General features: G+C 45.2%; 1 protein-coding gene across 1 annotated transcript in view; it reads right to left on the bottom strand.

Annotated features, from left to right (window-relative positions):
- The window catches only part of SDC2 (syndecan 2), a 60,493-nt gene extending 46,087 nt beyond the window's left edge, over positions 1–14,406 (bottom strand). The window contains exon 1 of the mRNA XM_017806416.1: positions 14,272–14,406. Within this exon, the coding sequence (XP_017661905.1) occupies positions 14,272–14,331 (60 nt within the window). The 5' untranslated portion in view covers positions 14,332–14,406. The remainder of the gene's footprint in view (positions 1–14,271) is intronic.
- Positions 14,407–14,606: the final 200 nt, after the last annotated feature.

Genomic DNA, 14,606 nt, shown 5'->3' with positions numbered 1-14,606 from the left:
AAAGCAGCTGTCACCTTCATGATAGTGCCCTCCGTAACCTGATACTTCAACTAGTCCCAACTTCAGCCAGCTCCCCCTCCATTTGAGGGAGCATAGTTACTGATCACTTAAACAGACAAATGGTGATTTGCACAAAATAAGTTTTGAAGTGAGGCTGTAGGTCAGAGGAGGAGCAACTTGCACCCACTATTCCCATTCTTCCCCAGTCAGAGAGGAGAATACAAAGGCTTCCAAGAAAAACCGAAGAACAGAGAGAAATGCCAAGCTACAAAGTTTGGCACCACACATTCACTTTCAAAAAGCAAAGGGGATGAGGGATGCAGTGCTCAAATCATCCATGTCTGCTTAAACACTTGGTTTGTGTGCTCCAGTGCTGTCAAACAGGCACAGCTGATGAGTCAAAGATGGAGTTAGCATCCCTGATACAGCAACTCTTTTCCACCCCAGATCAGTCATCTCCAGGTTTTTCCTTGAATTAAGGTCTGGCCAAGATATGTCAGCAGTCCAGCATTCCCTTCCTGCCAACAGCTCTGCCAATACTTTGGTCACTCACAACTCTTCCCCCTCCCCTCTTTTTCACTGCCATGAGCTGAGTGAGCAGAAGGATTCCTGAGGGTAGGCAAAGACCCAGAGCTGGCCCAGTTTTTAATCTACCTTTTCTTCTGCTCTTGGATCTTTTACTTGCAACTTGAGACTGAAGAGCAGTGCCAATGCTAACAGTTACCTGGCTTGCCTGATAGCACGAAAGCAGCAGGAGGGAAAGAAAAAAAAGCAGTCTAATGAGGTTGCAAGCACAAGAGATTGAAAAGAAAGCAAGCAAATAAATAACTTAAGGTATAAATTACAATTAAGTGCACTATAGTTACCATGTACAGTGCAGTATTGCTCAGAAATACCACTAACAAAAGTCGAAAAACCCCACACTGAACAAAAAGTAACCTTTCTCACCAGGAAACTGGTAGTCTTATACCACCACTATGGTGATAATGGCATGAGAAATTGTACAAGTGACAAGTCAGAATTCAAAAGCTCTCAGTTCATGTTATTTTGTTTTTATCTTCCAATAAAAACAGTCTACACCTACACAGACAATAACACAGAGCACTACCCATCCCTGCAGTATGCTCCATTGTGCCACTGTTGAAAAAATAGGCTTCTTTTTCCCCATTTTATTTGAAGACAAAAGTCCATTAAGACATAATGTCATTACATCTGCTTTTAGTTATCCAAAGGAAAAATCAAAGTACTTATGCTGTATGCTCGAAATGATAAATTTACCTAGCTCTGTTGACAATGTTTTGTAATGTAATGATTTATTTACAAGCTGCTTTACATTTTAGAGGTGTTCACTGAAATTGAAGTTCAGAGTAATATGAAGCTTTTACTCACAGATACAGAGCCAGCACTGAACTTCAGACTTTGTAATTAATCACAGAAAGATTCAGCAAATTAAAAAAAAAGTCTTAAGGAAAGCTAATTGACAACTGCAAAATGCAGGAGAAAGATCCGTCTCTGCTTAATTGAAGGTCCTTTCTGTTAAGCTGCATGCTATATTTACCACCTGGCCTGCAAGGGCTGCTTTTATTCAAAAGCTCTGCCGCACAATATATGCACATGTAGGCGATGAAGACTTTATCATTGAAACCTTCTGCAAGAAATTAGGGGAATGAGGAAAGGCTCACACACTTCCGCAGCAAAATTAGGTCAGGACGCCTTTGAACGGCTCCATTTGAAGGCTGTGCCAGACTTCTGATCAAATACTTTTTAGTGCGTTAGACCCAACGGCTTAAGAGATGAACTTCTATACTGCTGATAATTATTACTGGTACTATGCACTGCTGCTTCCCTCTCCACCTGTGGATAATTATAAATAGCCTAGATTTTCCAGTCCCTGACATATGCCACTCTGTTAATAGCGCTTCCAAAACCTATCCTTTATAACCATGGGTCACACATTTCAAATATGACAACCACATACCTCCATGCAGATCAGGAGATCATGACTTGCCCCACACATACTCTTAACTAAATGCTGCCTGAATATACAGGTATGGCTAAGTGACTTTAGTATCCTAGTAATAAATGATGTGAAGCTGTAAAGTGCCAAGTTCGTGATTCAAATGCAAACCTGCCTCTGCCCTTGGTGCCTACGTACAGCCCTGAACTGTGCAACTAGGGAGCATCACTGCCAATGGCTCCGTCACTTCCTGATGAGGCTCATGCTCTCCTCCACGCCAGCTCCTGTTCTTGATGGACTTCAGGGCTATCCCCAAATAAAGCATAGTCCAGGAGCCAAGCTGAGAGGTCAAAGGACAAAGAATTGTCCCCAGATATATAAAGCAGTTAGTTATACACCTTTTCCCCACTCAGCTTTACTGCCCTGAGGAATGGGCAACAGAGCCCACCAATCCCAGTCATGTTTGTGTAAATTTCCATTAATAAATCAATCCATAAATAAACTACAACAATGCCCAAAGCCCAAAACTACTTCATTGAGGCATTCAGAATTTTAAGTCTTTAAAAATTCAGACTTTTACTGGGTTTTTTTAAGCTTTTGAAATTCACAGCTGAATTCACTTCAGCAAGCTTGGCCCTTGGGAGAGTTGTTAAGATACACAGTAACATCCTACTCCAGTTTCCTACTGCTCCTTGTTTTGCTCTCCTGTTAGGTGACACTACTAATTGTGCAGCTGCTACAGCTAGCTGCCAGAGAATGCTCTAAGGAGGTTTTCCAATTAGATTAGCTGAATTAAATAATGAGAGAGAGAGAGAAAGAGATTAGCTTTTTCTGTGCATCTCTAGGAAGCCATGGAGAAATCCCCAAAAATACTCCTGCTAATCCTCCCTTAGGACCCCTTTATCTCTGGTCACAAATACAGAAATGCCATGTGAACTACTCTACTATGTGGGAACTGTGCCAGTTCTGACTGTACAGCCACAAGCTTCATGACAAGGGATCCTACCTACTTTTTTTAAGACTGACAGTGTCTGCCAGAAGTTTTCTCCTCAGTCTTCCTCAGGTTCCTCAAGTCAAATACTGCATAAACCAGTGAAGGCAAGATCCTCAGATATTATGTGAAACAGCAAGAAGTAACACAGCGAAGAAGCATCACAGAGACTCCTACCTGTGTATTATAGAACCACCACACTTTTTTTCCCCAAAGTAAGATTGTTGGGTCTTTTTGTCATAACCCAAAGCTGTCTAATTCTTTCAATGCAGATAGAGAAAGTCAGAGAAAAAAAAAAAAAAACACCCCAAAATAAAATGACTGGCACATGACATTAGTAGAATTACAAAATATTCACATGCCCAGAAGGCTCCTTTAACCCACAGACAAGATTCATGGTTCTCAAAAAAAGTATCAGGAAATCTTCATCACTTTTAAGCTTATCTGGCTCTTGCTACATGACGATTTATGCCACCAGGCAGAAGACCAGTTCCAAGTGTCCACCAGAAGGCACCTACATCAAGATGCCAAGTCACCAGCTTTTGTTAAAGTAGGAGAGATACCGTCAAGAAAACAGCATTACTGCAAGCACAGAACCCAAACCAGCCAAGGGCAGAATAAGCTTTTCAGGTTGTGAACAGGAACAAAAGGAAAGAAAGATAATTTCCCTTTTCTAATGCCCTACCGTTGCAAAACAGACAAGAAGTTGCATTTTCATCACGGCAATACTGTCAAGAGTGCTGTCTCAAACCATTTTAGACCTTTTAGACCCAATGTTTCTTTGTTACCAGGAGCTCAGAAGTTCCCTCTATCCGGGAGCCCCAGAATGGCAGCACCTCTGTCTCTCCACCCCAGCAGAAAGTCTGTCTGTTACTGAACCTGAGCCTCACCAAAGGCAAAGAATCCCCCTTACAGACACAGCTCTTCAACAGGACATGGCTGCTTGGGCTAAATAGCACCAGAGAGAAAAGCATTTGCAATAGGCAACGTGACTGGAGACAACCAGTAATACCTTTAAGGCCCTGTCTCCTCCAGCACCTGCACACTGTAAGGAGTTAAGTCTGTTTTTAACAGGTGGCCATGGTACCTACTTTCCTCACCCTCAAACCCTGCACAGTCAGGCCATCGAGTGATAATGAAGTATCCAAACATTATCCAAACATGTTCATGATTTTTCATTATTTGAGGTTGTTAAATGATAGATTTTTTTATAGTCAGTTATCAGACTTGCCATTCTGAATCGATGGTCTGAACACTTTCAGACTCTTTTCAGTACCAACCGTGTAGTCCAAGACTCAGCAATTCAGTCCATCACACAACAACCAGTAAAATATGAATTGGATACTGCCCCCACTTTAGGAGAAACCCTCAAGGCCATTCACCAGGTGAAAATCGGCAAGGCAGCTGGGATTGATGGAATTCCACCTGAAGTCTGGAAACATGGGGGCCTTGCACTCCATGCCAAATTTCACAAGTTTGTGGTGTGCTGTTAGGAACTAGGCAAACTACCATTAGACCTTCGTGATGCAGTAATCATCACTTTGTATAAGAAGAAAGGAATTAAATCAGATTGCTCAAATTACCGTGGTATTACTCTGCTCTCCATTGCTGGCAAAATCCTGGCAAGAACTTGAACAGACTAATACCCGCTATAGCAGAAGGAATTCTACCTGAAAGTCAGTGTGGTTTCAGAGCCAAGAGGAGTACCACAGACATGGTGTTTGTTCTCAGACAACTGCAAGAGAAGTGTAGGGAACAGAACAAAGGTCTCTATGTAACCTTTGTTGACCTCACCAAGGCTTTCAATACTGTGAGCAGAAAAGGTCTGTGGCAGATTTTGGAATGTTTAGGTTGTCCCCCCAGGTTCCTTAAAATAATCATCTGACTTCATGAGGATCAGCATGGTCAGGTCAGATATGGCAATGCACTTTCTGAGCCCTTTCAAATAACCAATGGGGTGAAACAAGGCTGTGTTCTCACTCCAACCCTATTCACAGTCTTTTTCAGCATGATGCTCCAAAGGGCCATGGCAGACCTCAGTGATCAGGACAGTATCTACATTCGTTATCGTACTGATGGAAGCCTATTCAATCTAAGGCGACTGAAGGCTCACACTAAGACCTTAAACCATCTTGTCCGGGAGCTGCTCTATGCTGATGACGCCGCCCTCGTCACCCACACAGAAGTAGTTCTGCAGCATTTAACATCCTGCTTTGCAGACGCTGCTGAGCTCTTTGGGCTGGAAGTCAGCTTAAAGAAGACAGAAGTTTTCTATCAACCGGCACCTCAGGAAGTCCCCCATCATCCCCATACCACCATTGGCCAATCAGAGCTCAAATCAGTCCAGCAGTTTAATTACCTAGGTAGCCTCATCTCCTTGGACGGTAAGATCGACGGAGAGACAGACAACAGGTTAGTAAAGGCATATAGTGCTTTTGGAAAACTCCATAAAAGAGTTTGGTGAAATAAACACTTGAAGAAAAGTACAAAGATCAGTGTTTACAGAGCCATAGTGCTGTCTATGGTTTCGAATCATGGGTCATCTACCACCACCACCTGCATATCCTAGAACACTTCCATCAGTGCTGCCTCCGTACAATCCTAAACATCCACTGGTCAGATTATGTGACTAATACATCTGTTCTAGAACATGTAGCAGTCACAAGTATTGAGGCCATGTTACTGAGAACACAGCTGCGCTGGGCAGGGCATGTCTCAAGGATGAAGGACCACCACCTCCCTAAGATCTTGCTTTATGGTGAACTTGCCACTGGCTGCTGCAAGAGAGGAGCCCCGAAGAAAAGATACAAGGACTCCCTGAAACAACATCTCAGCCTTGGCCATATTGATCAACATAACTGCTCTACTCTGGCCTCCAGTCGGGAGGCCTGGAGACACACCATCTATAACACTGCTGTTTCCTTTGAGAACGCACGCAGGATCACTCTCGAGGAGAAAAGACAACGCAGAAAGAATTGTGCCTTGCAGAATTTACCACCTAAGCAGTCTTTCTGCTGTGCCTTTTGGCCAATCGGATATGTCTGTCTCGTATTGGCCTCATTAGCCACCAGCGTGCTTGTAACAAATGTGGATAGAGCCTTCTTAAATCTTCGTTCATAAAGCCTAGCCATGATATCAGACTTGCCTCTTCTTCCAATGCCCTCATGCCATTCCTCCCCTCTGCACACCATCAGATGTTCTATGCTGCTCTGCAGGAAGAACCACAGCTCCTACCAGAAGAGCAAAAACCATCGCATGGTTTGCCACAGGTCTTCATCCCCCACCTCCTGCTCACTGCCAAACCCTCTGAAAATTTCTGGAGACTTCTGTCATGTTTTCATGAACCAGAAAGACTTGTCCACCAAAGCATTTTGGTCAAGAGGAAAGCGCAAATTCAATTGCAATACGGACAGACAATTTCAGTTGAGCCAGGGGTCCATTTGGGTCACAACAGCTCTGGTGTGACCTCCCAGCCTGGTCAGGTCAGGTCCAGATCTATGCTAACCACTATTCTCAGTTTTTCTCTTTAGAACAAAATATTTCCAACTCACATTCTGCAACAATGACCATGCCTGTCCCCTAACAGGGCTGCACTGGAGTATCCAACCAAAAGCACCTGTCGGAGCTATAGAGGATCAAATCTTACTTACAGAGGAAAATTTATGCAACTGTTGTATTAAATTACAAGTAAAGAAACAAGACAAAAACAATTTTCAAAGAGCACCTTCTGTTTAACGCTTTTTTCCTGGTAAGTACGGTCAGAGAAGATGCTCCTTCCACACTAATTCAGGCCAAGAAAATTCTGAGAGCAATTTTGCTCTGTTTATTTAACTAGGAGTCCTGCTCATATTCTGTGGGGCATTTCTTTTCCTGACACTTGAAAGACATGCTGCCTTTTGTAAAAGACACACACATGACAGTATAAAAAATTTAAATATATGTAAAATAGAGCTCTAAGTAGAATAAAGTTCTATATAAAACACATACACACACAGAGTTTCAAAGACTTTCCCAGCTAGAACTACAACAGCTGGAGAGAGGTCAGTGCTGAGTGCTCTGTGGAAGACAGTCTCTGTGAACACATAATTTCAAATGTACCCCAAGAAGTTTGTGACATTTTAGAGGTTACAATCAAAAAGATCGGCCTTCATGGATGAGAAATAATCAAAGACTGCACGACTGGAAAATTATAAACAGTCTCACCAAAGACAAAAATTTAGACTATATGCATGGCAATGGCACTTTTCCTATCTATCTCTAGGACTAGCCATTTTTCTTGTTCTGCCATGGAAAAGAAAATTTGTGAGTCACACATGCTACAGATGCTGAAGTCACCAATTATTCTAAAGCTTTAATCTTCTAACATCATATGCTGCCACAGCAGTTCTTGGAACTTACACCTTCTCACAATAAGACTTACACAAGCCCATAACTAACACAACCAGATTTCACACAGCATGTTCATGGATGCTTCTTCTACTTGCTGGACAAATGCTTTCCTCTACCATGTTTGCACTGCCACTAGTGGCATGTATCAAGTGCCTCTGAGCAACCAACTGGGAGCAGATGCAATCCCATGACCAGGACAGGACCTGAATGTTCTGCAATCCCCCTTCCACAAAAAAACTCAGAATCTTGCTTCTCAGCAACATTATCTTATGCACATCCTTGCTGCAGGAATTATGCATTATTATTATTTATAGGGCTAAGCCATACCTATTTTTATTTATACAATGTGACAAATTTATGTTCAATGGAAGCTCAACTTTTAGATGTCCCAATGATGGTGTTTCCTTTACTTTGAACTACCTTCACCTTTCTGCTTTGCTTCCCTTACAGGTTTTTATTTTAAATAGTAAGTACACCATCAATATCACACCTCCGCGCCTGCATTTTGAACCTGGAACTGCACAATGCTTGAAAGGGATTTGAATGGAAAGGTTTTGTGGAAGCTTTCATCTGGTAATCAGGTTAAATGACACACTGATTCTGGGATCTCCACATCCAGAGTGAGCATGGATAAACAACTCAGCAAAGGAAGAATCTCTCTGCAGCCTGCAAGATATGCCACGTATTCAAACCCATTATTAGCCTTCCCCTGCAGGCTCCAGTTCAAAAAGCAAACAGGATTCAGCTCTGAAAGGCAAAAGATATCAAATGCATGCAGTTGGGCTGTCTCCTCCAGGTGCTGTGTCCAGCCAGATGTTCCAGCAGGTACTGCAGAGTCATCACAGGTGGAATTAATGCAGCTCAGCCCAGAGAAAGAGGAAAGCTTGCTTCTACTTGTATAATTAATGGAAGGACAGAAGACATACCAGAGAGGATCCTGGGGAAGGTAGGAGAGGGGGAAGACCTAGTTAGGTTATTCATTCCTGTGGCAGTAAGTATGATACATTTTTTGTTCTCTCTTGAAACATCCTTAGTCTTGAGGCTACACTGGTCACGCACCCAACTGCTCCCTGAGTACTTCACCTCCCAGGTTATATTACTTTAGCACCACTGTTTCCTACAGCTCTGTGAAGTCAGTACTCTCAGTCCAGAGAGATAGTCACACTTACGAAATACACTTCAAAAAATAGGGATGGGCCACTTCACAGTGATCTAAAAGGTGACAAGTGACCTCCATTAGTGTGGAAGCACCTCTAGAGAAAATTATGCTTTATTATGGTTAATCAAACAGGAACAAAACATGTCTGACAACATCATATTTAAATACAGGCAATACATTCTGGTTGTTAATCACAATGCTGGCTTCTGAACATTTTGATTCTGTTCCTGCACATACTACAGGCTGTTTGACCTTCTGCAAGTCCCTTTGTCTCCTTACCATTAATAAAAGTACAACATATTTGTCTTCATGCTCACAACTGAAACACAGCCAAAGAGGTTTTTATTTGAACTTTCACAAATCAATTCACCTTGGGAACAAAACAGTTCAGTTTAGAAGGGAGATTTCTGAAGAAGGTGTTTATATATAAACTAAAAATAGTGTTTTCACATGGACCATCCAGCTCAGGCCGTAGTTAAGCACAGTTTACATGACACTACGCTCCAATAGCCTATCTACAGACAAGGTCAACTTCTGCAGATTCATAACTGCTCTATTAGTTATTATTTCACTTTATATGAAACTCCTACTTGAGACATCGACAAAAATAATTTGTTCAGCACAAGTGCACTTGTTGTAAGTGGTTGTTAAATGCTATGTTTTCTCCTACTGCAATCAGTTTTCCAATACTTTTGAGGATTACATGTATTTTGTATTTCTGCCTAAATATCTAGTATGCTTTTGAAAGCATCCCCCAGGGCTGAGCTAATCAAGAAAACAACATACATACTGAGAACTGTCATTATTACAGGGTCAAACACTAATGCAGTCTTTACTCAAGAGATTGCAAATTACACTTCAATGTGAGCAGGAGAAATCTTGTTCCCAAATCACTGAATAGTGTCATGTAACCTATGAATAAATTACTAGTGCTGAAAAGATTACAGATAGCAGTTTATTAGTGTCTTGTAAGCACGAACCAAAGAAAACCAAACAACGAGGTGTTCACAGAACACCCTCCAGTAATTCTCTCATGCTTGCTACAACATAAAGTGCAAAACAACTTGAATGTGGACCAAATCACTTGGTCACAGCTTCTGCATCCTCTCTCAAATGCATCAGCACAGAGGGCATCTTTATGACTTACAGTCAAGTAGAGTCTTATATGGGGCCTCGAATAAGCTTGCCAATCTCAAACACAACATTTCTGTTAAAAATCATAGTCAGTCAAATCTATTCAGAAGACAAAAGAGCACTTTTCCGTAACTAGACAAGAGCTCTTTGTTCAGCTGCTGGGCCTTACTAAAGCCTGCAATTCTTTGCCATAAGCAAAACATTTAAACTGCTCAATAGCAAAAGTCAATTTGGTGAGAAAATGTAATTAATAAATGCCATCCATATGCTTCTGCTTGACATTCTGTAGAGACAACTGGCCACGAGGAGCAGGGCAAATGGAGAGATCAAACAACCGGCTGCTCTGCAGGGAGGACCGAGCTCTTCTACAAGCTCAGGACTCCCTGCCAAAACACCACATTCCCCAGGGAGGATGCAAGGTAGTTTTCCACCATCCTCCCTGCAGGCATTAGATCATGGCTGTGTGTTTGACATGGGACTTCTCATAACTTGCACCTCTACTAGTCAAGAAATTAGGTCTTCATTGTCATCCTGAGATTATACTTAGAACTGTAGAGACTTAGATCCACCAAACCTCCAAGCAAATCCAAGACTTACGGCTCATTCTCCAAAGTCCGCCATCTTTATCCCATTAGGTGCACCAAGTGTCTCAAACCTACCACAGAGGTGTTATCTGCCCAAGAATCACAATCCCAGTACTCAACTTCAAACCCTAAAATATTTGTCCCGACTTGTTACTGAAGAGGATGCTCTCATCTACTTCCTTGATAAGGATCTAGGAAAAAATGCAGAGAAAACAACTCTGCACTTTAGGCCAGAATACAAAGTCAGTTCCAATGCAGACCTCAGGGCTAAGATATCAAAAAGAGGAACTTCTTCAGTGTTTGATCTTGGGTCAAGAATAATTTTTAAAAGATAAGATAACCTGAGAGGGAACTCTATTTCCAGAAAGTGGCTCCTGAGAACATCCATCTAAGGGGCACCTGTAATACCTGAGACTGGTGGCAAACCCCAGAGCTCCACAGAATTTTCAGTGCATGGCAGTGCAGGCAGTTGTTGGATGGGAGAACCCAGATGTTCGGCCAGAGCAAAAGAAGCAGCCATGGCAGATGCTGCTGGCTGATTCCAGGTGCTGCCAAGCCACAAAAAAGGAACGGACAAGTATTTATTAATGCTACAATAAAAGAAAAAGCTTACATGAATTGAGGAAGGGTGGAAATAAGACGGAAAAGGCTTCCCCCTTTCTTTGGAACTTATTTAACAATGCAAATTTAACACACTTAGGAGAGACACACGCAGCATATAAATATAAAATGCCACCTATCTCTTTTTCTCCTCTAATTACCATCTCCAAAGTCTAACTCCCTTTTTCAAAAAAAACCCCAACATTCCTCCTCTCCAACACACTATCAATTCTCCAAATTCCAAAACCAAAGCAACCATTGGAAACAAATGCAGGAAGATTACAGAATCACGTTCTAAAATACTAAATACTTCTGAAAAATATTAACTTGGATCATCCTTCAATAACTATTATTTATACCAACAACTCAGTGCTCAGATGCTTACAGAAGAAACAGAAAGACCACTTTGTTTCACTGAAAGCCCAAAAATCAACCCCACACTCATGCAATGCTAATGTGAAGCAGCCTGCAGACCCCAGAAGCCTCCTGAGGAGAGATGTGATTAACCTTCCGTGAGGAGAGCAGCACCATAATGCTGTAGTATGCAGCACAACCTGCTAGCCAGCAAAGTTTCTCAACGTGCAGTTGGGCATGCAAAGAAGATCAGACTGTCACACAAGCTCTGGAAAACCATTTGTCCCACTGCTGCAAACTAGAACGAAACAGAAAGTTTTATCAGCTTCCGAATGGGAGCTGACAACTACAGCTGGATACTTGGCAGTGCCCTCTAGTGCTATTAAAATCAGCAAAAGCTGACTCCCAACATATCAGGACTGGACCCAACCTTTTAAAAGGCACACCAGGCCTCTCATTCACAGTTTTCCTTTTCTTTCCAGTTTCATGTCACCATCTTTTCCTCTCCTATAAGCAAGCAAAGAAACTTTCAAGGTAGCTAAAAAGCACATTTTTTGCCATTCAGCCAACTGGGGGTGAATCTCCCACATCCTTTCAGGCCCACTGGGGTTACCAGACCCCACTCTAATCCGATGTGTCACCACACACTGCACTGATGGCAGCAAAGCACTCCACAAGCCCTGGCTGAAATCCACCAGCTTTGATGTGGGCAACAGTTGCCACCATGCGCAGGCTGGCACAAACAGGTCAGACTTCCTCTCACCCTCTTCATCATAGCCATGTCCTCAAAGGGCTGCTCCCCCGGGGGAGCTGGCATGGTGCAGCAGAGCACATCTGCGGTGTGACAGCCCATGTCAGGGCACACAAAGCATGCACCCAGTACGGGTAAACCGCTCCCTGGTTCAGCGGCAGGTCGCACTTCCAGTACATTTTTAACACGGCTCTGACATCTAATTGGCCCACCCCAATAAAAATGTTTGTTGGTTACATGGAACAAACACAGGGAACTCCCTGCTTTAGGAAACAAAATCTGCTGCTTTCCTCTCCTCCACTCAAAAAACTCACAGATAATTTACTTCATCAGAAATGAGAGAGATTTTTACCGTAAGGCTTTGTGTAGATAATAATAGAAAATAATAGAATCAAATAAAGGAGAAGAAATTTAAAGCCAAATCCACTTGACAGTGCTCTGGCGAGCTAGTTGGGGTTTTTTTAAGCATCCATATAAAATTCCTCTTATGACCAGGACAGCCTTCTGCAGAAAGGACGGATTTAGCATCTGTTTTTCCCAAAGACTGGTCTACAAAATCCTACCTTAAGGGACCATGAAGCTGCTGCCAGGCACGGTTAAAGGAAAAAGAAGGGGGGTGAAAAAAAAGGAAAAAGACCAACCTCCTTTTACTTTTCCAGTCAGTCTTTCCACAACCTTCTGGCAGCAGCAAGGGCGCTGCAGCAGAGCCAGGCAGGCTCCCGCTGCCTTGCTCTCCCCACTGTCCCCCGAACCGAGCTGACCCAGTATGCCCCAACAACCTGCCTCACTCTGCTGCAGTGTGTTCATCCTAAGGCAAAAACCCATCAAACTTAATACTTTACTAATTACTGTGGCAGTTTAATAGCTACTCCACCATCACAGAACTTTGTAATAACAGTATTTCTATAAAATTAAAGTATATTGTACCTCATTAGCCAAGGGTGTTTCTGCAGCGCAGTTATACTTAGCGGAAACAGTAGTCGATGTTCTACCCAACCCTTTTTAATTAGTCCCTAAGAAAAGTGTTTTACAATTGTATCCTTAGAAATCCCTAATGATGAGCCAGATTTCACAAGGGTTGTGACTTGGCTAATTTATACAATAGCTAGAGAACTTCAAAAGTTAACCCAAGCTAGTGACATTATTTAGTTCAGTGAAGCGGCTCATTTTAATTGGATTAAATTGTCATGGTTTTTTAATTTCATATTGAAACCGCAATTTATCATTTCCTAATATTTGCCCAAACACTGCAACAGTGTCATTTGCATGCTCCCTTCCCTCAAGACAGTCTCAGATCCACAGATGGAAAAGACCAAAACTCTCTGGCCGGCCCTCGCCAGCTCCGTACCACGAAACGGTGGGAGCGTTCGCCGGAGCGAGGCTTTCCCAGAGGTACAAATCCCGGCAACCGAGCTAATTGCATTAAGCAGAGGGCCCGGTTAGCGAATACACTTGTGGCGCGGAAAAAGTGTAAATAGCGGCATTATGCCGAGAAGCTCGCGGCAATCCCGTGGGGAAGGGCCGGCCGGGCCAGCGCCGGGCTCGGGCTCTGCGGAGCCGGGCCCGGGCTGTGCGGAGCCGGGCCCGGGGCTGGCCGGGGGCTGGCCGGGAGATGCGCAGCGCTGCGCACCCGCACACAGAGAGGCACAGCAGCGCGGCGTATCCGAGGGTTTTTGGGAGTCCTGAGCCGCGCAGCCAAGGGGAGTTACTGCCTTTTTTTTCTCTTTTTAGCAACCGGCCAGGGAGGGTGGATTTTGCAAAGGAAAGGCTCCCACCTCACCTCCCGTGAAACCAGGAGGAGGCGACGTTGTCTTCGGGCGGCTGCTGGGACACGGGGCGGCCCGGCGGCTCCCGGCGCTGGTCCGGGACGTCTACAAAGCCCCGCTCCGGGACCCAACCCAACGCCGCCGCCCCTTGGGCGCCCCACGGCCACCGGGCAGCTCCCCCCGCCTCCAGGGAGGAGGGAAAGACGCACCGCGGGGGCTCCGGGGCCGGCAGGCGGCTGGGTCGTCGCAGCAAACTTCGGCTGAGGTTCGCTGGAGCGCGGCTCTGGCAGGGTGCTCCGCCTGCCTTCGTGGGATTTTTTTTTTTTTGGGGGGGGGGGAAGCGTCTCTTTTCTTTTTGTCTTGGGCGGGAGAAATGGTGCCTGCTGCTTGCAGAGTGCTCGGCGATCAACAGATGCCCCGCCGAGCCAACCCAGCGCCCCGGCGGGCGGCGATGCCACGGGGCAGGGCCGGGACTGCGCGCCCCGCACTCGGCTGACGGAGCCGAGGCGGCCGCCCCCGTCCCGTCCCATCGCGTCCCGTCCCGCGGGGCTGCCGCCGCCCCCCTCCCCTCCGCCCCAGCACTCACCGGCTGCCCGGAGGCGCAGGCCACGAAGCTGACGGTGAGCGCCAGCCACACGCCCCGCATTATTCCCGCGGAGCCGGCGCGGCGGCCGCCGGGGGCCGGGCACAAAGGAGAAACCGGGCGGCGCTCGGCAGCGCCCGAGGGGCGCGGGGCAGGGCCGCCGGCGCCCCGGGTCCGGTTCGCCGCGCTCCTTCCGCTGGTCCCCGCGCTCCGCTGCCGCGGGCCCGGTGCTGCGCGGCGCTGGGGCGCCCGGGCTGCAGGCTGCGCGCTGCCGGCTCCGCCGCCCTCCCTCCGCCCCGAGTGCGCGGCGGCGGCGCCGCGGCTCCCAGTTAAACCCC

Source organism: Lepidothrix coronata, unplaced genomic scaffold, assembly GCF_001604755.1.
Source record: "Lepidothrix coronata isolate B3197 unplaced genomic scaffold, Lepidothrix_coronata-1.0 Scaffold15, whole genome shotgun sequence".
In the NCBI taxonomy this organism is placed as follows: Eukaryota; Metazoa; Chordata; class Aves; order Passeriformes; family Pipridae; genus Lepidothrix; species Lepidothrix coronata.
This window is presented reverse-complemented; position numbering and strand designations above follow the sequence as displayed.